Below are 24,507 nucleotides of genomic sequence, written 5' to 3' on the forward strand. Positions count from 1 at the left end.
ATCCATGGCATCTAACAGTCTCAGAGCCACAGCTTTGGGAAATCCAAAGTTGACCCATACTTCTTTTTCCATTTACATAAATGCCTTGTATTTACTTCCTCATATTTGCTCAATGCTAAGACCGGAAACATTTTTACAGAGGTTTAATCTTTGCAGAAGTCTGGCTCCTTGCACATGTGGGCCTGGACCAGCCGCATGGGCACCAACTGGGAGCTTGTTGGAAATGCACCATCTCAGACCCACTAAATCAGAATCTCCACGTGAGTAAGATCTCCAGGTGATTTGTAGGCACATTACAGCTTGAGAAACACCAGGGATGTGATTTTGAGATGGTACCTGGAAATAGTCAGTAACCCCAATTCCATTCCTTAAACAACCTCTAGAACTGTATTCTTTGCTCTAAACGCAACTGTACCCTGAGCCCAGGAAACATTACTGGCCCTGACAAATCCCTCCCCTTTCCCGCTAGTGTATCTGTCCTCCCTCTGCTTCTAGAAGCAACAGCAGTTGAAAATGGAGATTTCTGGGGGCCGTGGAAGAGAGCAGAAGTACGGCGCGTCACAGTTAAGGGTCACGGCCAAATACCTCACCTCTGAGATTCCCATTTTACCAAGTTATGTAAGGACTTGCCCCGTGTCCCAGTTTCATTCCTTCCCCAGCCTTTTGAGATTCACAGGGAAGGGAAGCTGACCTCTCCAGGTCACTGTGCTAGTAAGGTGGCCAGGAGCATGCAGAGCCTGGAGCGTGTCCCCGCGCACCGCAGTCCCACAGAGACAGCAGGAACTCAGTCATCTCCCCAAATGCCTTCTCCATGCTGCTGCCTGGCCCACATCCCCTGACTCCCTGCTACCTGTGGGAGCCACTCGTGTTATGAATTCTGGTCGAATAACACGCTCACCATTCCCTTTGTCTCCTGCTTCATGCCGACCATTTTATCCCCCTAACCCCCTCAAGACCCATAATAATAACTTTAAACATCCTTCCCGACCTTCCATGAGATGTCCTCCCACATTTCATGGTTGGCATTTCATGGTTGGCATATGAGAGATCCCATCCGAGGGAAGGCGTCCTCACCCTCATCTCAGAGTCCCTTCACCACCCTCCCTGTCCCCATTACCAGTTTCTCTCTGTATTTCTCTTCTCACTCAAAATGATCTAGCCAGCACCACTCCACACTAGACAGAAGCCTTAAGGTCTCATTTTCCATCCCAAGTGGTTTAACAAAACATACATTGCTTTTCCTCCGATACTCTGCTGTCCCTTAGGTAATTTCTGGTTAAATAAAATGTTCTCTCTCTTGGGTCCCATAAAAAGTTGCATGTGTGTGTGTGATTCATTCATTCTATAGCTCATCAAATAAAACAGGGTTCTGACTATATTTCAGGTGCCTTCCAGCTGCTGGGAAGAAAATGGTGATCAAAGCTGTTACGGACTGAGCTGACCCCCCTTCCGAGGGGAACCAGTATCTTAGCTCCTAACACTGTACATTGGTTTTACCTGTTTTTGACAGTCATAGAAATGTAACTACACAGAATGTACTTTTTTATACCTGGCTTCTCTTGCTTAACATTATGATCATGAGAGATTTGTTGGTATTATTTCTTGTAGTTGAGGGCTTTTTCTCCTTATCGTTTAAGGCACTGGAATTGGGATTGCTAATTCCAGCCCAAGGCATCCTAAGTGGAGCAATGCCACTTGGATGGCTTCCCAGAGCTCCTTGAACCGTGTGCGAGTCAGTGCTGGCTGAGGCATGCTGCAGTGACACACGGCCCCTATGCCTCAGTGACTTACAGCCGCAGTGTTCACACACAGGTTCACTGTAGGCCAGCTGGCGGTGGCTTCGCCTGTGAATTCCTGGTCTCAGGGCTGCTGTAACAACTCGCTACCACACACATTGATTATCTTACAGTTTGGAGGTCAGAGTCCAAGACGGGGCTAAAGTCAAGGCGTCAGCAGGCTGTTCCTTTTGGAGACTCCAGGCAAGATTCCATTTCCTCGCCTTTTCCAGATTCTGGAAGTTTCCTGCATTCCTTGGACGGTGGCTCCCACCAGCAATCACATCACTCCGACCCCGGCCTCCCTCGTCATCCTGTCACCTCTGACTCTGACCCCAGCCTCCCTCTTACAAGACCCTTGTTGTGACACTGAACCCACCTAGATAATCTAAAATAAGCTCCTCATCTCAAGAGCCTTACATTTAATCAAATCTATAAAGTCTCTTGCTGTGTAAGGTCACATATCACAGATTCTGAGGACCATGGGCATCTTTGGGGGACCCTCACTCTGCCTACCTCAGCGTTGTCGTCTGAGGTGTGACAGTGGCTGTCTTGGTTGCTGAGAGAAAAGAAAAAAGCAGACCCATGGGAGGTTCTTATTGCTTCTCCTGGAAGAGACATTTGCTCACAGTTGCCCACAGTCCATCAGCCACGGCAGGTTACCTGTCCAGGTCCGACACCCGTGGAGGGCACCTCTGGTCCTCCTAGGGGGAGGGGCCGCATCTATCCTGATAATAGTCCAGGGGACCGCGGCGCTGCTCCGCAAGATAAAGAGGCGCAGGGACAAGGAGTGGGGGTGACGGTTTGCTCCAGGGAGTCGGGAGGAAGGAGCAGAAGTAAAAGTCTTTCTCGCGAGCCCAGGGACGCCTGCAATTTCCTAACCTCTCCTGACTTCCCCTTCCGCAAACTCAACGGCCATTGGTGAGTAGGGCCGGCGGGAACCACGGGGCAAGGAAATGCTATTTCAACAGAAGGACTTTCCCCTCTCATTTCTACAGCCTCTGCCTGCTGGCAAGGTCAGATAGATGGTGGGCGCGTGGGGAGTGTCCGTGCTGTGCACACACCTCCCGGCCTGCAGCTCCCCTACGGCGCCCCCATGCCCCGAACCCCGGTCAGGGATGGCCTCTGTCGCCTCTCCTCCTACTTGGAAGAACTGGAGGCTGCGGAGCTGAAGAAGTTCAAGTTATACCTGAGGGCCGCCCCTGAACTGGGAGAGCGCAAGGTTCCCTGGGGGCGGATGGAGTCCGCGGGTCCCCTGGAGATGGCCCAGCTGCTCGGGGCCCACTGCGGGGCAGGGGACGCCTGGCTGCTGGCTCTGAGCATCTTTGAGCGGATCCACAGGAGGGACCTGTGGGAGAGAGGACAGAGAGAGGACCTGGAGAGGGGTAAGGGGCCGCGCGAGGCCAGAATCCTGTTGCCGGGCTCACAGGCCTGGGTTCCGACTCCTCCCCTTGGCCTTTGCTCAGACTGCGGCCGGCACCCCCCCTCCCTCTCTCTGCTTTGATACTCACTCTAAATGCTTATTTATCTATTAGTTCCTCTCTGAGTTAATTCACTCCTTTCCTTGATCCTGTCCCACCCTCACACACAACCCCTCCCCAGCTGGCTTCAAAACCCCACTTCTGTGCTTCCCCACAACTCAGATTTCTTTTATTATATCTTCTGTCCTATTAAATAACCACAATGATACTAACACCTATTGATTCCCTCTTCTGTGGTAGAAATACGGTGTCCCTTGTGCATAATAATACATCTACAGTGTGGCTTAGGTGTTGTGTGAGAGATGCTAATACTATTTTATGCCTACTTTATAGATGCAAAAACAGGCTCATAAAAAAAAAATTTGCCCCCAGACAAGAGTTCATAAAAGAAAATATGCGGCGCATGCAACACAGTGCCCAGCAGAGAGTATGTGCTCTGCAAAGAGCAGCTACTGTTGGAAGTGGCAGAGAGGGTGTTTGGGCTCTGGTTCCTGGTACAATCCATCCCCCGTCCCCCCTAAGGGGACACAAGCCCCTCAAGAGCGGGGCACTCCTGGCTCTTCCACGTGACTTTCCATGGTTCCAGGGTGTGGCTGCGGCCAGGAGCAGAGGAAATGCTGGCAAATGTTTGTCGAATGAACAGGCAAGTTCTGCCAGTACCTGGCAAAACCCAGTCTTCTCTTCTGGCGGTGAAGGACGCGTGGATGGTGCACCAGTCCGCGTTGGACGCCTCCACGAAGTCCAAGTCTCCACTGACTCTGACAAAAACAAAGCAGCGGGTGTCCCCAACAGGAGCGGGTGGGACTAGTGAGCATCCTCAGGGTGGGCGGGCAGGGCGCCACCGTGTGCACAGCGGGGCGCAGTCAGCAGCTCACGTTACGGAGGACCAGCCAGACGTGTGCTGGCTCATCTCCCAGAGTTTCCCTTGCAGATTCTCCGCCTGGTGGCCCGGCCTCCCTGGGGAGCCTGTCAGCCTGCTCGCTGGAAGCCTTTTCCGGGACTCCGAGGAAAGGTGAGCCCCGTATCCACGAGAATGCACTGCGCTACACGTATCAGACCATAGCTTGGAGACAGCAAGGAGATCAAGCCAAAAACACATGCACCTAATGCTTGCCCGTCACAGGAAGTCTCGGGGTGGTGGCTGCAGATCCATGTGATGGATTAAAGCCCCAGCTTCTCCCGAGGTTCTGTGTGTCCTGAGACTTGTCACCTCGTGGTTGCCATATGGTGGCCAAACTATCTTGTACAAATGAATTCCAAGCAGGGGGGACAAAAGGGGAGACAATGGTTTTCTTTCTCAAGAGACTGTCCTTTTATATAGCAGTACATCCCTTACAATAAGCTTCCCTCCCCACCAGTCCCCAAGGGGTCCCACCTGTGTACCACGCTGGGCAGGACAGGGGATCTACCCATTCCCAGACCAGCCGCTGGTAAAGGGGAATGAGATGGCTCACGACTGGTTTAGCAAAACCATAATTCATCCTCTGGGGCTTGTGAAGAGCCACGATCGATCGCTGGAATCAAGGGATTCCACAGGGATGGGCCGCTGGCTGGAGGGCAACGCCATCAGCCCTAAGGCAAATGACCCCAGGTGCCTTTCAAGGGCATTTAAACTGGACATGGTACATGTTCATTATATGGGGACTCTTCATTTTCATTCTCATCATTATTTTCAACTTTTCTATTCACCTCATATTCCCCATATCTCAAAATAAGAACCCTTTCTCTACAGGAAAAGACTGTAAGACCCTTAAATCCAAACATTGCAGTCACAGTTATCTTTGTTCAATTAAAAAATGTTTCCCTATGTGCAACAGTATCACTTCTGCCAAAAGAAAAGTATAATCAGCGTTCTTCATGAAGCTAGGTGTTTCAGGATTTCTTCTTGATGCACATTAAGGAAACTAACACGATAACTTCATTGATTAGTAGATGAGTGGATGAACCAAATATAGCATACATATATACCATGGAATATTAGTCAGCCTTGAAAAGGAATAATATTCTGATACTTGTTACAACAGGGATGAACTTTGAAAACATTATGCTCCATGAAAATGGGCCAGACACAAAAGGACCACTATTGTGTAATTCCACTTACATGAGGCCCTGAAATAAGCAGATTTACAGAGATGGCAAGTGGCATGGCAGCTGCCCGGGGCTGGGGGAGACCGTCAGGGAGCTAAAGTTTGTTTCTAGGTGCAGTTGCTGCTGCAGATAAGGTTCTGGAGACAGGTGCTGGGGATGGTTGCACAACTCGGTGAGGACACTTAATGTCTCTGGATTGTACACTTAAAAAATGGCTAAAATGGTAAATTTTATGCTATGTGCATTTTACCACAATTAAAAAGAAGAGTACGTGCATTTGTTTTTAGAGGGTCCTGGGGTTCAGTTCAGATCTCTTTTTTACTTTCCTTTGGGCAGATATTCTGGGATCCATTTTTGTCCCCCTCAGGGCTTCTCCACCTCCACACTGTGGATCCTTCGGGCTACATCAGTCCTCGGCCTGGGGGCTGACCTACACATGGGTGCGGTGACCTCTGTCCTGATTTCCATCTGCTAGATGGCAGTAGTGCCCGCCCACCCATCCCGCCCCACGTTGTGACAACTAGAACTGTCTCCAGACCTTGCCACGCATCCCCCAGCGTGGACACAGTCACCCCGGAGAGGGCCACTCATCTAGACTATGCCGACACATCTATCTCCACCAGGCAGCCTTTCCTAACCAGACTTTAAGCAAAGGATTTATAGAATGCAATGTATCTCCAGTGCAGATACCCACCTACTGTTTTTCAAAGGGAGCGCAGAAAGCTGGACATCACTGCCCCCTCAAACTTCACTGACTCACATCCATGTAGCGGGCTCAAGGTTTCACATTTCCAAGTAGCCTTGGGGGCCCCCACAGGATCTGAGCGTCCCTTCACCAGGGCAGCCGGAGGTCGCGGGGGCTGAGGTCGGCCCATCCCCGAGGAGCCACCACGGGGATGCAGGTGCCACTGGCGCGTGGACCCCCGTGTCAGTGGCAAGCGTGGAACACGGTATACTGCAGGAACAGTTCCCGCGTTCACACGCCTGCTCCCCGTGGGAAGGCGAGACCTTTGTAGGGAAGTACCAGGGTTCTCAGGCTCCCCCTAGAAAACGGTTCCAAGGACATTGCAGAGGGGTAGGCCCTAGACCGTGCTTTGCTTTAACTGGTGAATTCCTGAGAGGTTGCTGACGAGTCTTCACGGTCCCTCATTCCTCTCCATCAGATCCCCAGGAAACCTACAGGGACCACGTGCGCAGGAAATTCCGGCTGATGGAAGACCGCAACGCGCGCCTGGGAGAATGCGTCAACCTCAGCCACAGGTACACCCGGCTCCTCCTGGTGAAGGAACACTCCAACCCCGCGTGGACCCAGCAGAAGCTCCTGGGCACGGGCCGGGGACACGCGAGAGCCGGGGGACACCAGGCCAGCCTCATCCAGATGGAGACGCTCTTTGAGCCGGACGAGGAGCGCCCCGAGCCGCCCCGCACCGTGGTCCTGCAGGGGGCGGCCGGGATGGGCAAATCCATGCTGGCCCACAAGGTGATGCTGGACTGGGCCGACGGGAAGCTCTTCCAGGACAGGTTTGATTATCTCTTCTACATCAACTGCAGGGAGATGAACCCCGGCGCGGCCGAGTGCAGCGCCCGAGACCTCCTCTCCGGCTGCTGGCCCGAGCGCGGCGCGCCGCTCCAAGAGCTTGTGCGCGTGCCCGAGCGCCTCCTGCTCATCATCGACGGCTTCGATGAGCTCCAACCCTCCTCCCACGACCCGCGGGGCCCCTGGTGCCTGTGCTGGGAGGAGAAGCGGCCCGCGGAGCTTCTCCTTCGCAGCCTGATTGGGAAGAAGCTGCTGCCCGAGCTGTCCCTGCTCGTCACCACCAGGCCCACGGCCCTGGAGAGGCTGCACCGCCTGCTGGAGCATCCCCGGCACGTGGAGATTCTGGGCTTCTCCGAGGCGGAGAGGAAGGAGTACTTCTACCGGTACTTCCACGACGCCGAGCAGGCCGGCCAGGCCTTCAGCTTCGTGAGGGACAATGAGCCCCTGTTCACGCTGTGCTTCGTCCCCATGGTGTGCTGGGTGGTCTGCACCTGTCTCAAGCAGCAGCAGGAGGGCGGGTGGCTTCTCCGGCAGACGTCCAGGACCACCACCGCGGTGTACATGCTCTACCTCCGGAGTCTGATGCAGCCCAGGCCGGGGTCCCCGGCCCCCCAGCCCCTGCCCCACCAGAGAGGGCTGTGCTCGTTGGCGGCCGATGGGCTCTGGAATCAGAAAATCCTGTTTGACGAGCAGGACCTCCGGAAGCACGGCCTGGACGCCGCGGACGTGTCCTCCTTCCTCATTATGAACATCTTCCAGAAGGACATCAACTGCGAGAAGTTCTACAGCTTCATCCACCTGAGTTTCCAGGAATTCTTTGCGGCCATGCACTACGCCCTGGACGGTGGCGAGGGTGCGTCCAGCCCCGATGGCCATGTGGGGCGGCTGCTGGCCGAGTACGGCTTTTCAGAAAGGAGCTTCTTGGCCCTCACCGTCCGGTTCCTGTTCGGACTCCTGAATGAGGAGACGAGCGGCCACCTGGAGGACACTCTCCGCTGGCGGGTCTCGCCTGGCATCAAGGCGGAGCTCTTGGCGTGGATCCAACGCAAGGCCCAGAGCGAGGGCTCGACGCTGCACCAGGGCTCCCTGGAGCTCTTCGGCTGCCTGTACGAACTCCAGGAGCAGGACTTCATCCAGCGGGCCCTGGGCCACTTCCAAGTGGTCGTGGTGAGCGGCATCAGCACCAAGATGGAGCACGTGATCTCCTCGTTCTGTGTGCAGAGCTGCGGGGGCGCCCTGGTGGTGCACCTGCGCGGCGCCGCCTACGGCAAGGACGGCGAGGACGGGGCGAGATGGGCCCCGGGGCCCCGGATGCCACCCGCGCCTTCGTAAGTCCTCCCCGGGGCTCGCTGTTCCGAGTTTGCGCTCTTGATCAAGTTCACGTTCTCAGCTGGGGTTGGTTTTGCCCCCAGCGCAGGAGACACTTTGTCTTTAGCTGGAGAAACATTGGGTGTCACCACTAGGGGAGGCAGGAGGGAGGCTACGGGTGTCTTGGGGGTAGAGGCCAAGGAAGCTTGAAAACATCCTTCAGCGGCTAGCACAGCCCCCCCACCCCCTGCAACAGAGAACGACCTGGCCCCCATCCTTCCCAGTGGCCGGGTTGGGGTCCTGCTCCTAAACAATACTCATTAGGACTATATTGGGGCCCATGTCAAGGAGAATGCAATGGATCAACAAATGTTACCAAAGGTCCTTTTCTACCTCCAGGGGAGGGGCTTTATGGCAGTCCCATTTCCCAAAGTTTCCACTGTGCGTCAGAGAAGGGGAGCCCTGGGAAGGCTTCTTTCTGCGTCTCATATGCCTTCAGCTCCGAATAAGCCTGCTGAAGTGGCCTGTTTTGGGGATACACATTCTGGCCCCCTTGAGTAGTTTCTTTGGGAGATGGCCCCCCAAGGTGGAGGAGGCCAGGCAAGCGGGCAGCCAACGAAGGGTGCATCAGGAGGCTGGCCACTAAGGGGCAGCCGGAGGCCCGCAGGTACCCACTGCTGACCATCAGGGCCTCCCATCAGCTCCGGAAACGTCTGCTGCTAACTTCAGGCATGAGGTGGGGCCAGGCCTGTGAACACTTAAGAAGGAGAGGCCTTCCAGGAAGAGGGACAGGAAGTGCAAAGCCCCTGGGGACACAGAGGAGGGACTGGTGTGCCCAGAGCCCCCTCAGGTGGCGGCTAATAGCCCGGGGGTTGGAATTAGACACATGTAGGTTCGCATCCCAGCTCTGCCACCCACTGGCTGCGTGACTGTGGGCAAGTCATTTCTCCCAGTTAAGCCTTGGCTTTTCTGTGTGGAAAGTGGGAATTTGAACTCCTGCCTTGTAGGGTTGCCAGCAAAGGTTAGCACTGGGTGGTGTACAGGGTCAGAAGTCAGCGAATGTTAGATGCCACCACTGCCGTCACTGCCATGACATGCCAGTGTAGACACTCCAAGTACAGTGGTTTTGTTAAGCCCTCCAGAACATACAGTTCTATTGCAGTTAAGGCCTCTAGGGTCTTAGAGTCACATACATCCTACAGATCTAGATATAAAATTAAAATATAGATATAAAAATTGCATATAGTAGTATGTATAATTTTATATAATTTTAATTGTACTCATATTTCATTATTAGTGATTTTTCATTGTATGTTTAATTATGTATATTATAAACCTTAGTTAGAAAACAGACCATAACATAGGAGTAAATTAGGAGATTTTATTGGCCACGTACTATACTCCATGCTATGTGAGTCCGGCCAGTTCTTGATCCCAGCCTGATTCAGACAAAAGATTTTAGAAATTCCAAAATTAAAATATCTCCTAAAATCCCCCTGTGTCAAATCCTCTCCCCGTTCCACATCCACCCAGGAAATGCTCTGTTGTTTGCCGTTTGACTGGGGAGATCAGACCTTGTTGTCATGAGCTCTGTGGGTCGGGACTGTGCATGCTGGCGCTCCACGTCGAACCTCACAACTTGGAATTTCAGATTGTTTATTCAAACAGAGAAAGAAAGCAGGCACCCTGCACCTCTCCCACTCCCTCACCGCTCCTCATGAGTGGGAAAAACTCACTTCTCCTGTGTCTCCTTCACTCTCCCACTACACCATGCTTACGACCCTCTGTGTGGTGGGTTTCCCATGCCAAGCAAATCTCTGACCCCAGGTGGGGTCCTATGACTTAACTCAGTGCTGACCTCTACCTGGAGATAGCGTCAGACCCCACGAGGGAAGGGCCCAGTCCCCGGACACGGACCCCCACTTTAGATGCCAATTGCAAGGAGTGGGTCCCCAGCCTACCCAGCACGTCTGTGTGACCTGGCCACAGATTGAAGGGTCCCTCCCCTTCATGGCCTCCTGCCCCTTGGATAGGATTATTTGCTAGAACAGCTCACAGAACCCAGGGAAACACCCAACTTACATTTACCAGTTTATATAAAAGGATATGATGAAGGTACAGAGGGGCATGCGAGGGACGCGGGGGGAGGGCGAGGCATGTGGGAGGCGGCCGGAGCCTCCCTGCCCTGCGGCACCCCCGCTGTTCCCCACCCCGCAGCACCAGGGGCCCCAGTTCTCAACATTCCATAAAACGTGCTTCATCTGCCTCCGTCTCCCCTTGCTTTTCTTTCTTTCTTCTTCCCCCTCGAATAGCTTCAAGTGAATAGGAGATGTCAGGTCATTTCATCTGTGAATAGTTCAACATTCGTCTCCAACGATAAGGATTCTGTTGTTTAATTTGACCATCGTGGCCTTATCATACCTAACAAAACTGATGAGCAGTTCCTTCCTGTCTAATACCCACTCCATATTCAATACGCCCAGTTACCTGCACTTGTATCTTGTTCAAATCAGCACCCAAACATGGTTCACACTGCATTTTCTTGATATATCGTTAATTTCTTTTTTTTTTTTACAATAGTTCCATTCTCTCTCTCTCTCTCTCTCTCTCTCTCTGTCTCTTTTATGCCAATGATTGTTGGAGGAACTGGGCATCCGTCCTGTAGTATAGAGATTGGCAAACTTTTTTCTGTAAATATTTCCAGCTCCCTGGGCCAGACAGATGCTCTGTGTTGCAACTACTCTGCCGATGAAGCGGAAAGCAACACAGAAAACACAGAAGCGCATGGGCGTGGTTGTGTTCCGATGAGACCACTCACAGAAGCAGGCTGTAGCCCAGACTTGGCTCATGGGCTGGAGCTTGCCAGCCCTTGCTTCGAAGATCCACACGCCGGCTTAGGCTAACTGCTCACCCCTATTTCCTATCAACTGGAGACCGTCCCCTTGGGCAGGTAACACAGGGTCGTTCAGAAGATAAAATAAAGATGACAAAATACTTCATAAATTGTGAAGTGACATGCAAGCCCCAAGCATGACCATTTGCCAAGCGGCTGGTAAAACTAGACTTTGTCCTGTCTTTCCTTCCTCTAGCCCCGAGAAGAACCTTCTGCCAGATGCCTACGGTGAACAGCTCAGTGCGGCTTTGAGCACCAACCCGAATCTGACCGAGCTGGTTTTGTGCCACATCGCCCTGGGAAGCCGGGGGGTGAAGCTGCTCTGTCAGGGGCTCAGACACCCCAGCTGCAAACTTCAGAATCTGAGGTGAGTTGAGGTCCGTGAGCCTCTGCCAGCCCCTTCCGCTGTTGCGTTGGGTAGCCCAGGCTGTCACAGCAAAGCCCACAGACTGGGCGACTCAGACAGCAGAAACATGCTTCGTCGCAGCTCTGGAGGTGCAAGTCCAAGATCAAGGTGTCCGCAGAGGTGGTCCCCCGAGGCCCCTCTCCTTGGCTTCTAGATGGCCGTCTCCTCCCTGTGTCCCCGCGTGGCGTCCCTCTGTGCGTGTCTCTGTCTAAATCTCTTGTTAGAAGGACCCCAGTCCTATCGTACTAGGTTCTGATGCAATGACCTATTTTAACTTAATCACCCCTTTAAAAGTCACATCTCCAAATAGAGTCACACGGAGGTACAGGGAGGGTTAGAATTATAACATGCGAATTTTGGAGGGGACACAACTTGGCCCATAACAGATGGGGATCAGTAGAAGTTCAGGCACCATTATCTCCCACTTTTCTTATTTTTATCTCTTCCTTTCCAAGCTTCCTATCTCCAATCAGACAAGGTAAAGAAATAAAAGGCATCCAAATTGGTAAGGAAGATGTTAAACTGTCACTATTTGTGATGACATGATATCATAGCTATGCTATTTAAAATAGTATGGTACTGGAATAAAAGCAGACTGTCCAGCGGAACAGAATCAAGAGCCCAGAAATAAACCCACAAGCACACAGCCGGCTGGTTCTGATAAGCATGCCAAGAGTGCACGTGGAGGCGTCCGGAAGAGGCGAATCCCAGACAGAAAGCAGAGTGGTGGCTGCCAGGGGCTGGGGGCGGGCAGTGGGGGCTGTTACTCAATAGGTGATGAGCTTCTGTTTGGAATGATGAAAAAATTCTGGAGATGGGTGGTGGTGATGGCTGCACAGTGATGTGAATGTACTTGATACCACTGAAGTGTGCTATTAAAAATGGTTAAGGTGGTACATTTTATGTCTATTTTACTGCAGTTTAAATAAAAAATTAGTCTATCATCTATCAACTATCATCTATATATGTATGCATGTATGTATGTATGTATCTATCTATTTATCTATCTATCTAGAGAGAGAGAGCATGTTGTTATCAGTCATGGCAGTATCAAGCTAGCTTGGAGGATTTAGAATGGCACCTGAGTATCTGAATCCTAATCCAGAACACAACCCTGCCCCCTTACAGCGTCATGAGAGCAGGACATAGGCCCTATCCCACTGATAACATCACCACCATTCCCATCACCACCACCACCCCACCACCACTGCTCAGATGTGGTGTCTTTTCCTTGCAGTGATGGAGAAAAGTGGAGAACAGGGGACAGGAGGGGTCTGGAATCCCTGTCTTAAAGGAAGCTTCTGCGAAAGCAGTTCCCTGATGGCAAAGCACAAAACATTTCATATTATTCTTGTTGTTTGAATTTGTTTTTTGAGATATAATTCACATACCAGGAAACCCGGTGATATTTTTTAAGTATGTTCACAGGATGGTGCAAACATCACCACTACCTAATACCAGAGGGTTTTCATCACACCAGAAAGACACGGTACACCTGTTACACTCACTTTTCTGATCCAGCTCTTCCCAGCCCCTGGCAACCACCCTCCTTTCTTCTATTTTAGAAAAAGGGAAAAATAGGTATAGACCCGCAGAAGGAGGGAGGGAAGGGGGGGGAAGAGAATCCACAAAGCGACCGCAGAGGAAATGAGCTGGCTCTTCTCTCCTTCCACCCTCCCCAGGCTGAAGAGGTGCCAGGTGTCCAGCTCTGCCTGCCAGGACCTCGCGGAAGCTCTGATAGCCAATAAGAACTTCATGAGGATGGACCTCAGCAGCAATAGCCTGGGGCTGCCAGGCATGAAGCTGCTTTGTGAGGGCCTCCGGCACCCCAGATGCAGGCTGCAGATGATTCAGTGAGTCTCCATCCCCACAACGAGTTCTCACTTCACGTGATCTCCCTCTTTGCGGGGCAGGCTTCACGTCTCCAGGGTTTGGAACTAACCTCCCCAAATGCCGCTGATCCCCAGATCCCTACCTTAAGTTAGGGTTGCCCTTAGACCATGTCCTTAGACCCCTGCCCTGGACTCTTCGCACTTGAGGGAAGCTCTTCCTGGCCTCCTCTGACCCCACCCATCTGCACGTGGTGAGGAGTCCTTGGGGCAACGTGCCCGCCCAGAACCCACGCCTGCATCTTGAGTAGGCAACTCCCCGGGCGAAGGCCTGTGAGCTGTGCAGTTCCCTTGCCCTGCAGGGCCGCCGTGCTACAACACCACCCCATGTCCCACCCTGTGCCCCACCCAGTGTCTCCTCCACTCCTCGCACAGAGCACTGCACTCACTCCAAGGCTGCTGGTCCCCAGATGTGTGGGGGTCTTGCCCACACCAGGCGTCCACAATGTACCTCCATTCTGACACCACCTACTTACTGTCCCATCCCACAGGGTAAGGCCTCCATCAGGTTAACAGACTGCCTCCAACCCGGCACTGGGCGCAAGTCCAGACTGTCACCTGTCCTTCTGGCCTATTGGTCACAGATGAGAGGGTCCCAGGACACTGCCTGGGGTTTGATTCGCTCACTAGAGTGGCTCACAGAGCTCAGGGAAACACGAGTGCCAGTTTCTGAAAGGAAATGATAAAGGATACAGGGGAACGGCCAGATGAAGAGGCACGTAGGAGGGGTCTGGGATGGTGGTGTGGACGGGTTCACCCCCTAGAAGCTCTCTGAACCCTCCGGAGGATGAGGGGCAGGGCTGTAATCATGGCTTGGTCTTCGGGGGGCCCAGCGCCCACCCAGGAGCCCACCCAGACTCACCTCATTCGAACAAGAGATGCCCCTGGTGTGTTCTTAGCGGTCAGGAAATTACAAGTGCTCTGTGCCAGGAACTGGGGGCAGAGACCAAGAGGTACATACTGGTCTCTTACTCCACATCTCGTCCTTTGTCCAAGCGAACTGCTTAGCCTTCGAGAACCCGCTCAGAGCCTCCCCCACAGCCTTACCCAACTGTACACTGTTCGCCAAAGCTTTGAAGGTGGCCCCTCCGCCTTGATGGCTTTCATACGCAGTGGCCCGCGCTAAGCGCTCACGTGTCAGACCGGGTTCTACAACCTCTCCCGGAAGTAAATTATGTAATCCTCACAACAGCCCTATGAGGTAGGCTCTACTCTTACCCTGATTTTAAAGGTGAGAAGCCTGAGTCCCATCAGCACACAAAACATAAATCCGGGACCTGATAAAAACTTGCTGGAGGTCCCAGCTCGGCAGGTGGTGGAGATGGACGCAAACACAGGTCGTTGAGCTCTAGGGACCCTGCTCTGAGCAACTGGGTGAACTGCCTCCGTGGCACGGCATCCATCGGATTGTCACAGCCGCTCACCCGTTTGTCTTAGGGGACAGGGCGCTCCTTGCTGGAGATGGCGAAGGCTGGTTTGTCTCCGTAGCTTTATTGACCCATGCAGGGTTCGTGTTGGGTGATTACCCAGCCAGGGGACAAGCCATCAGGATGCAGAAAAGCACCATGGCGCCCCGGGCACCGTCTCTTTCCTCCCGAGGTTGAGAAAGTGCCAGCTGGGGGCTGAGGCTTGCCAGGAGATGGCCTCCGTGCTCGCGGCCAGCCGACACCTGGTGGAGCTGGACCTGACGGGAAACGCGCTGCAGGGTTTGGGTCTGCGCTTCTTATGTCAAGGCCTGAGGCACCCCAGCTGCCCGCTGAGGATTTTGTGGTGAGTTCCTCCCAGGGCCGACTTAAAGGGCAAATGTGCCTATGCCAAATGGGGGCATAAAAATGCATCCACATTTGCGCGCCTGAGCTCCTACGTACGACACTATCACAAAAGCCAAAAGGGGAAACGACCCAACTGTCCATCAGAGAGTGAACAGATCAACCGAATGTGGCACATACATACAATGGAATATTATCCTGCCTGAAGGCAGGAGTGACATTCAGATGCACGCCGTCACGTGGGTGAGCCTGCGAGACGTGCTAAGTGAAAGGTCCATCCTAAAGGGACGCAGAGGGCATGATTCCACGCAAGTGAGGTCCCTAGATGGTCAAATCCATCCCATCGAGACAGAAAGTAGAACAGCGTTACCCAGGGCCGGGGCAGGAGGAAATGGGTAGTTGCTTAACCGGGTGCAAAGTTTGTTTGGGAAGACGATGAAAATTTCTGGAAATGGATTGTGGTGACGGTTGCACAATATGAATGTGCTTAATGTCACTCAACTGTACACTTAAAAATGGTTAAAACGGTAAATTTTATGTTATGTGTATTTTACCACAATAAACACATAAACGTACAGATGATAGTAACATCAGTGACAAGAACCACAGAGCCCCTCAAAGAGAGGCGCCCACAGAGACATCTCCGGCCACCAGACACAGACACCAACTCAGTGTGTTTACAGATAAAGGTGAGTTTGTTGGTTTCTGTGACCAAAAAAGTCCTCCAAACAGAGCTGAACCCAGAGGCTCGTGTAATGGAATCAGGGCTCCACCCCCGCCTTCCCTGTGCGCGGACAGGGGGACCCTCCGCCGGCTGGCGGCAGGCGTCCTCTCTGAGCGGTGAGTTCGGGCTGACAGCGTCTTTCTGCTCTATGCTCATGTGCATGCGATGCTTCTAAGTGCACAGATTTGAGACCTAACTCAAAACTGGCTGAAATGGTGGGTTTTAGAGGCTCTTATAACTAGAAAAAAGAGAGAAGATACTTTGCCCTCTTGTCTTCAAAGTCTGTTCTCAGATCCCTTCCGCTTGTGGAGAGAGAGGCAGGGCTGGCTTCCCGGAGGCCTCTTTCTCCCTAGAGGACAAAGAAGGTCCTCGGAGTGGACATCACGTCCTCAGAAGCCTTCACAAAACTGTTCTTGCACCTCGTTGACCAGAACTGGGTCATGCGTCCATTTATGAACCCGAGAAGATAGGTTTATGGTCATACCCATCAGTTTCCCACTTGAGTCGAGGTGAACTCTCTGAACTCATCACCACTGAATTTGGGGGACAAGCTAAGGAGTCACACGTGGTGACCACAGAAATGTTGTTCTGTAGTTTCCTGATTTTAACCATAAATGCATTACATAACAATTTTTAAAAATTGTGATAAAATACACATAGCATAACATTTGCCATCTTGATGGTTGGAAAGTGTGCAGCTCGTTGGTATCGAGAACACTCCCGTTGTGGGGCCACCGTCCCCACCGCGCATCTCCAGAAAGGTTTTCTTCTTACAAAACGGAAACTCTATACACGTTAAACACTCACAGCCCTGCCCTCCCCCTGCCTCTGACCACTACCTTCTGTCTCTACGACTATGACTGCTCTAGGGAGGCATGTAAGGAGAACTAACAAGTATTCATCGTTTTGTGGCTGGCATATCTCATGTAGTATGATGTTTCCGAAGTTCAACCATGCTATGTAGCATGTATTAGAAAATCCGTCCTTTTTAAGGCTTTATAACATTGCACTACATTACATTTGTCTATATTACATTTTATGTATCCCCCCATGATCCAGTGATGGACCCCTGAGTTGCTTCTAGGTATTTGAATTATTTTGAATTATTTTGAAGAAAGCTATGAATATGGGTGTACAAATAGCCATGAGCCCCTCCTTGCAATTTTTTGGGATATATGAACAGAAGTGGAATTGATGAATCCTATCATTATTTTTCTATTTTTTTTTTTGCAGAACTGCCATAATGTTTTCTCTGGGGGCTGCAGCACTTTGCATTCCCAGGGCATAAAGTTTCTGATTTCTCCATTTCTTCACCAATGCTTGTTATTTTCTGGGGTCTTCAAATTCTTAAAAAAAAAAAAATTATTAAAAGCTTTTTTTCCACACATCATTAGTGATGGTGAGCATCTTTTCATATGCTTATTGACCATTTGTAAGTCTTTCTTTGGAGAAAGATCTCTTCAGGTCTCTGCCCATTTTCTTAAACAAGTTGTGTGCTTGAAAATGCATGACTTTGGAGTCTGGGGGTAGGGAGGAGAAAACCAGCCTTGCGTGGAAAACGCTCTGTAATGTGTATTGAACTGGATTTCCTGTAGGTTGAAGATCTGCCAGCTCACTGTGGCTGCCTGTGAAGACCTGGCCGGCACCCTCAGTGTGAACCAGAGCCTGGTGGAGCTGGACCTCAGCCTGAATGACCTGGGGGACCCAGGGGTGCTGCAGCTGTGTGAGGGCCTCAGGCACCCTCAGTGCAAACTCCAGACCCTCCGGTGGGTCCTGTTTGCTCACCATTGGAGGAGCCCAAAGCCAGGGTCCTTGTCCTCCTGCCAGGGTCCCTGAAGCCACACTCCCTCCCCTCTTCTCCTGACCTCTAGCTACACCCACCTCCTTTCAAAGATCTTCCTTCCACAGTTCCTTTGCACCAGCAACTCTTTCTCCTTGGAATGCCCTTCTGCTCTGCTGTCCCTTCTTTTACTCTGATGACATCTATTTGATTCACCAGGACTCAAAACAAATGCTTCTTTCCCCAGGGACGTCTTCCCTAACCTGCTAGATAAGATCTGGGTAACTAGATTTATTTCATGTATTTATTTTATGGAAGTGCAGCTGACTTACACTGCTATATTAGCTTCAGGCGTACAGCGCAGTGATCCAACATTTATATACATCACAAAGTGCTCCCCACCATCTGTCCCTTACAGAATTATTACCCTATTACTGATTATTCCCTAGCTGCACCTTATATCCGTGTGACACATCTCTATTCCAAAAAGGCAGCAATTTACACTTCCACCAGCAACTCAGGAACGCTCCTACTCCCCCTGGATCTCTACGATTGTTCAACTTTCTCGTTTTAAAACTCTGATGAGTGTAAAGTGACCCGAAGAGGTAGTTTGTCTTGATCGGTGTCACTGAGCATCCCTCCGTGGGCGTATTATCCTTCCTTTCCGGCTCGCCCCATCCTGGGAGCTGCCTGTCCACGTCACTGGTTTCTTCAGTACATGTTCTGTATCTGCCTTGTTGGTTTGCAGCTGCTCCCTAAATGTTTTAGATATGAACCCCTTCCTGACAGCGGACTGTGGAAATGTCTCCTCAGCAGGTCATAAGTCTGTTGAATTGCCCATGGATTCTTTCTTCAAACAGAAACCTTTATGTTTTGAGGTCAAATCCATACCTAGTTCCATGATTTATATTTTTGTGACATGTCAAAGAAGCCCCTTGCCGATGCAGGGTCACAGATGGCTCGATTGCTTCTTCGTGTGTGTACGCGCAGCGAGGTGGGGTCCAGGGTGTCCTCCGGTGCATGCAGCACCGTTCAAGGAAGAGCCCGTCCTTCCCTCGCCGGTCTGTGACGGCAGCTCTGCTGCACCCGGTTTTCCCAGGTCATGTCTGTCTCCCTCCGTTCCGTCTGTCTGTGTTCCTATTCCCGTTTTCCACTGTTGTCATTGCTACAGTTTGTAATATGTTAGGACTCTTGTGCTTGTATGTGCCAGTTTTCACAGCTATTCGCAGACATTTATTTTTCCATCACATGGTAGAATGCGTTGGGCCAGTCACCCCGAGGGGCTCTGGCTGGCCCGGGCGGGCCCCTTCCCCTCTCCAGCGGCAGCGTCCGAACCATGCCTACGATAGACTTTCCCTCCCTAGGCTGCTACCAGGAGCAGATGAAGTGCTGCTTATAAATCACGTGTTTACAGGTTTGTATGTTCAATTCTTGCGGAAGCCCTTCCAGCACCTTGGAAGGAGGCCTTACCTGGAACTACGGTCTGTATTGACCTGGACCCCGTTTGCTGGGGCTGCCTGACAATGTTCCCCAGTCGGAGGGCTTAAGTAATAGCTTAAAGTTTCTTAAGGTTTAAACGCTGGAGATACCGGCGTCCGCACGCTCGGTGTCTTGTGAGGCCTCTCTCCTCGCACACAGGTGGCTGCCCCGTGGCCGCGTCCCCACGAGCTCTCCTCTGGGCCCACGTGTCTGGCACCTCTCTGCGTCCAAATCGACCCGTAAGGCCATCGGACCAACTGAACTTGGGCCTTGATCGTCTCTTTTAAGGCCCCATCTAAAAATACAGCCCCGCTCTGAAGCTCTGGGGCTGGGGCTTCCACATACGAACTTGAGGGGCACCCAGTTCAGCCCTTACCGGGGTGGTGGCCCAGCTGAGTTCAGATGAGGTCGTGCTGGCGAAGGGTGGGCCCCCACTAAGGTGTCCTGATAGAAGGGAAAACTGGGTGCAGGCGATGCCTCCACAAGCTGAGGAACAGCAGGTTGCCTGCAGACCTCCGGGCACCAGGGGGTGGGGGGACCCGGCCCGGATTCCCAGGGCCTCGGAGGGGTCCGCGCCTGCCGACACCTCCTCCGCGGGCTCCCAGCACCCTGCCCCCGGGGGCGGCCATTGCTGTCGGTCCCGTTGCAGCAGAATGACCGACTGCTCCGGGCGCGTGTCTTCCAGGCTGGGCATCTGCCGGCTCGGCCCCGCGGCCTGCGAGGGTCTCTCCGCCGTGCTCCGGGCCAACCCCCACCTCCGCGAGCTGGATCTGAGCTTCAACGACCTGGGCGACGGGGGCATGCGGCTGCTGGGTGAGGGGCTGCGACACCCCGCCTGCAGACTGCAGAAGCTGTGGTGAGCGGCGGGGGGCTGGGGCTGGCGGGCCACGCAGCGTTTGCTTGGCCTTGTTGTTCTGCCGAAAGTTTACCCCTCCGTCACTTCGGAGGGTACCAGGGGCCTACAGGTGGCAAGAAGGCTGGCCAAACAGTTCCCAGGTCGGCTCATAACGCTGTGGAATGCAAATACCAGAATGCTTCACTTTTCCTGCAGTCGTTGCCTCTAAACATTTTCTGTGAGGCTCCCCTTTTCCGGTGACATTTACTTGGGCAGATTCATGGCTTTTCAGTAACCTTTATATAATCAGAATTCAATCTGGTCCAGTGCAAATTCAAGGCAAATGTGAATCATCACCTCCTCCCAATGCCAGCCCGGCTCCCAGCCCGAAAGGCTTCACATGGGCTGAGGCGAATCCGTTTGTTGTCTTCCGTCTCTGCATCTCTCACTGATCTGGGGCACTGGGCAGCGGGGAACTGAGATGGGGGTTGGGGCAGCGTCTCTCAGGGTGCTGCTAGGGTCCGTGTGGGATGGGACACCCGCATCCAGCAGGCATCCAAATGCCACCTCTCTGGGGGTTCTCACGGGGACCCCACGGCCTGGTGTCCTGATCTGGAATAATTCACCTGGGCCAGCCTCTCTGTGCATCCCATTCCCAGCTTGCACCATCTCTGTATCCTGACCCTTCCATACCTGCAATGTGGCTGGTTTCATGTCACCACGCTGGGTTTTTTTCTCTTCCTCTGCAAGTCCTGAACTGCTATCTCATACCTCGTTTTGGAAGCTGGCTCCCAGTCTCAGCCAAACTAAGATTAAAATATTTCCATTTAACATCCTAGCTATGATAGTACTAATTTCAAAAGGTTGCTGTGAGGAATAAATGAGAAAGTAAACGTAAAGCCCTTAGCAAGGTGCTCAGCACACAGTTGGCTCTCAATAAATGCCATCTATTCTTATTTTTATTGCAGCAGGAGAGAATATAGGAAAGAAACACAGTTGGAAACAGAATAGAAATTAGAGAGAATCAGATGGCAGATGGCATACTGCTGGGGCAAGTGGCAGCCCAATTTGTACTGGCTTCTAATAGGTATATTTATGGACATGTGTAACTGAAAATGTGCAACTGGCTTGTGTGACTGTGTCCTTGATGGATGGCTTCAGGCATGGCTTGATCTAGGCGTTTGGATTCTTGATCTCCATTATCTTCTTGACTTACTTGGCTCCACTATCAGATGAGGTTAACCTTGACCCTGCTTGGTGGCCGGAAGTCTACAGCTCTGTAGATGACTTCTTCCCATGTCCAAGTTCTGAAAGAAAAAAACTGCAGGAAAGGTGTGGTTCTGATTCACTGGCTTGGGGTGGATCCCATATCCACTTATAAATGTTCACTGCAGCTGGGGACACACAGCCCAGGCCCTGTATCCACCTCTAGAGCTTAAGGACAACATGAACCCAGATGATATGAGATGGGGGTTTCAGTGAGAAACTGGGGTAAAGTTTCCAGAAGGGGAAGTAGATTCTTGGCTGCAAAACTAAGGGGGTATCCATTACAGATGCAGCTGGGAACTAAGGAGCAGCACCCTTACATGCCTCTCCTGAAGGCTTCCTGTCACCACGTTGGCCTTCACCTCATAAACTGGTCCCCTAAAGTCATTACCCTGCAGTCCTTTTTAGATGAGACTTCCCAGGAGGAGCTCTCCTGTCACTCCAACCACCCCTTCTCTTCAACAGGCTGGATAGCTGTGGTCTCACAGCCAGAGCTTGTGAGGATCTGTCTCCCACGCTGGGGGCCAAGCAGACCCTGACAGAGCTTTACCTGACCAACAACGCCCTGGGGAACACGGGTGTGAGGCTGCTGTGCAAGGGCTTGAGTCAACCCAGCTGCAAACTCCGAGTCCTCTGGTGAGAGAGGGTTCCTGGGTCTGGAGGAGGGGCGCATGGGGCTTGGGCTTGGGGACAAAGTCAGCAACTGAGACCCAGTTTGAATGGAGAGATAATCTTTAACATTTGGAAATACTTCATCCATCCCCTCCTGTATGCAGTTCATGTGGAACTCAGAAGGGACCTTAGTCCTGGGAAATAGCTCCACCTTGTACTAGCTGTGTGACCCTGGAAGATTCACTGAGCATTTCCTAATCTGTCAGACGAGGCCATTACTGTAGTGAGCATCTGGAATGACTCTGCCTGGTCACAATTCCAGTTCCATCGCTGAACAGTTTTGCGATGTGTTTTTGCGAACTATGCAGCCTCTTAGTGCCTCAGTATCCCCATCTATAAAGCGAGGGAAATGGTTGCTTCTTCATAAAGTTACAGTTTAAAAGAGTTAACACAGGTTAGGGATTTAAACCGGAGTCTGGCTTAGAGTAAGCCTATTTCCCAGTAAGATTGGGTTTCACATGAAATTCTAGTTAATGGAATTATTTTCACAGGGCAAGATGCCTAATAGATTCTGTCTATCAATCAAATGCCCCAACAGGGGACAGGAATAATATCTCCCACTCTGTGTCCTAAGGTTATTTGGAATGGACCTGAATAAAATGACCCACAGAAGACTGGCAGCACTTCGCCTAACAAAGCCTTACTTGGACATTGGCTGCTGAATGGTTCTGTCTGCTGATGCTTCCCTCGAAGCCAGGCTGGAGGATCCTCCCAGGACCCCCTAATCAGCATGATGATCGAGCTCTCTATTTCCTCAGGAGACAAACTCATATGCAGAATAAATCCTTTCCGCAAGGGGTCTATGTCATCAACATGTAATGGCACCGGGACTTCAGTTTTGGTAAAGCGGCTGCCATGCAGAGAACCCAGCTGGTCAGCGGGCGATGCTAGAGCAGAGGCTCTCTGCCGAGGCTGGCTGGGCCCCTTGCCCCCTGGGGGCAGAGCTACTGGCATCTAGTGGGTAGAGGCTGAGGTGCACAAGAGAGCCCCCTACCACACAATGCTTCTCTGAAACGTCACGTGCACTGAAGGTGAGAAACCCTGTTCTCAAAAGATGAACGGTCTGGGAAGCTGCTCTGTCTTAGCATGTTAAGCCAACAGCCCTACCACAGTCTTTCAGCGCTGTCTTCATGGGACGGTGGTCGGATTCCTGCCGTGGACAGCCAGCTGGGGCCTGGCCAATAACCCACACCAGGCTTTGGGTGAAAACACAAATGAAACCAGGTTTTCACTAATGGTGATCCCTTAAACTAGGAAACTTCGAAGCCAGTTATATGGGGGGAGGCTTCTAAAGCCATGAGCATGCCCTGCTGAAGCCCTAACTGATGTCTGGAGACTAGAATTTACTAAAAAGCAGAAAATTTGTAGGGAGTGACCTTGTAATGCTTCAAAGGATGGAAGAGAACTCAGATTCTAAAGACACCCCCTGGGACATCAGTGTTTCATTAATAAACACATGGGTCCCTGCAGCCCTTTAGCTTAACGGGTCTCGTCTCCCCCCACAGCCCTTTCTGAACCAGCCCCTTGAGCAAGAACACCCTGGTCCGTTTTGTAACCCAACACTAGACTGGCTCAAAAGGAGGGCCAGTAAAGCCTTTGGGCACACATTGGGCGTCTGAATGATTGTCTCAAGGTGGAAACTGTATAACGAGGATGGCACTTCCAGATCTGGAGCTCATCTGTGGCCCGGAAACCCCAGCAGCTAGTGATCTGGGTGGGAGGCTGGTGGCCACAGCCTGCAGGCTAGTGTCCCCACCCACTTAAATTATTAGGATGGGACAACAAGTCAACACCAGTCAGATCTCCTACACACTGGAGGGCAGGGACAAAAAATCACCTGAAAACACAAAGTAACGTGCCCGCTTATACAGCCGGATTTTCCACACATCCCCCTACCCCCACCGGTCATTCACTATGTATGGCCTTGTTTCCAGCTCAGCCTCAAGGCCTATTTTCTCACCTGCCGGGCTTTGCCGATTTCCTGTCGTTTCAAATGCAAACACTGCTCTTGCCCTCTGAATATTCATTGATAAAATGCAAAGAGGGTTTTACACAGGCCAGAAGGCTCCTTGGCTTCCTGAAGGGAGCGTAAACTGCTCCACATTAAACACTGGGTTGGCTTAGAAAACCGGCGTTAGCGGAGGCCTTATCTAAGCCCCTGACATCTAACAGCCCCTGAATGAAGCCAGGCTTTCCCACTTAAGGGTCAGCAGCAGAAATAAGGGCTGCGTCTAGGACCCCTGCATGACATGCCCCCCAACCATTCCTGAGACCCCACACGTAAGGCAATCACATCACATGGTATAAAGGTCATTTTATTGTCCTCACTTCAAATATCTTAAATGTCCAAAACTAGTGTCGGAAGCAAAAAAACATTTAAATTTTTACAGATTTACACAATTAAGGGGATCTGAAATGTGGCTGATTCCATACATTTATACACAGTGACAAGTATGAACTGGGGGGATAGTAACACATGAAACGAGTTGCAGGAAGAGGAAAAACCGGTTGTGGTTGACAGTCCTTGACTTCAGCTTAAGGATTTTTTCATATGCAAAAACTTGGTGCAAAACCTGTTCGGTGCAAACTAGCAGCACCTGAGATG

The 24,507-nt window shown here is 51.8% G+C and overlaps 1 protein-coding gene across 3 annotated transcripts; it reads left to right on the forward strand.

Annotated features, from left to right (window-relative positions):
• Nucleotides 1-1,497: 1,497 nt before the first annotated feature.
• Nucleotides 1,498-23,346, forward strand: NLRP12 (NLR family pyrin domain containing 12). Of its 3 annotated transcripts, XM_037025745.2 has the most exons (11): nucleotides 1,500-3,160; nucleotides 4,188-4,268; nucleotides 6,508-6,604; nucleotides 6,896-8,209; nucleotides 11,279-11,449; nucleotides 13,171-13,341; nucleotides 14,977-15,147; nucleotides 17,466-17,636; nucleotides 19,815-19,985; nucleotides 21,696-21,866; nucleotides 22,477-23,346. In XM_037025745.2, exons 1-11 carry the CDS (start codon nucleotides 2,872-2,874, stop codon nucleotides 22,562-22,564), a joined length of 2,895 nt encoding a protein of 964 aa, XP_036881640.2. In that variant the 5' UTR covers nucleotides 1,500-2,871; the 3' UTR covers nucleotides 22,565-23,346. The 3 variants fall into 3 exon arrangements, with proteins under 3 accessions (XP_036881641.2, XP_036881640.2, XP_036881638.2); XM_037025743.2 differs by having other exon boundaries at nucleotides 1,502-3,160; nucleotides 6,508-8,209; nucleotides 22,477-23,345; XM_037025746.2 differs by lacking the exons at nucleotides 17,466-17,636; nucleotides 19,815-19,985; nucleotides 21,696-21,866; nucleotides 22,477-23,346 and adding an exon at nucleotides 17,104-17,255 and having other exon boundaries at nucleotides 1,498-3,160; nucleotides 6,508-8,209.
• The last annotated feature ends 1,161 nt before the right edge of the window (nucleotides 23,347-24,507 follow it).

The sequence above is a fragment of the Manis javanica genome, chromosome 17 (assembly GCF_040802235.1).
Source record: "Manis javanica isolate MJ-LG chromosome 17, MJ_LKY, whole genome shotgun sequence".
Classification (NCBI taxonomy): domain Eukaryota; kingdom Metazoa; phylum Chordata; class Mammalia; order Pholidota; family Manidae; genus Manis; species Manis javanica.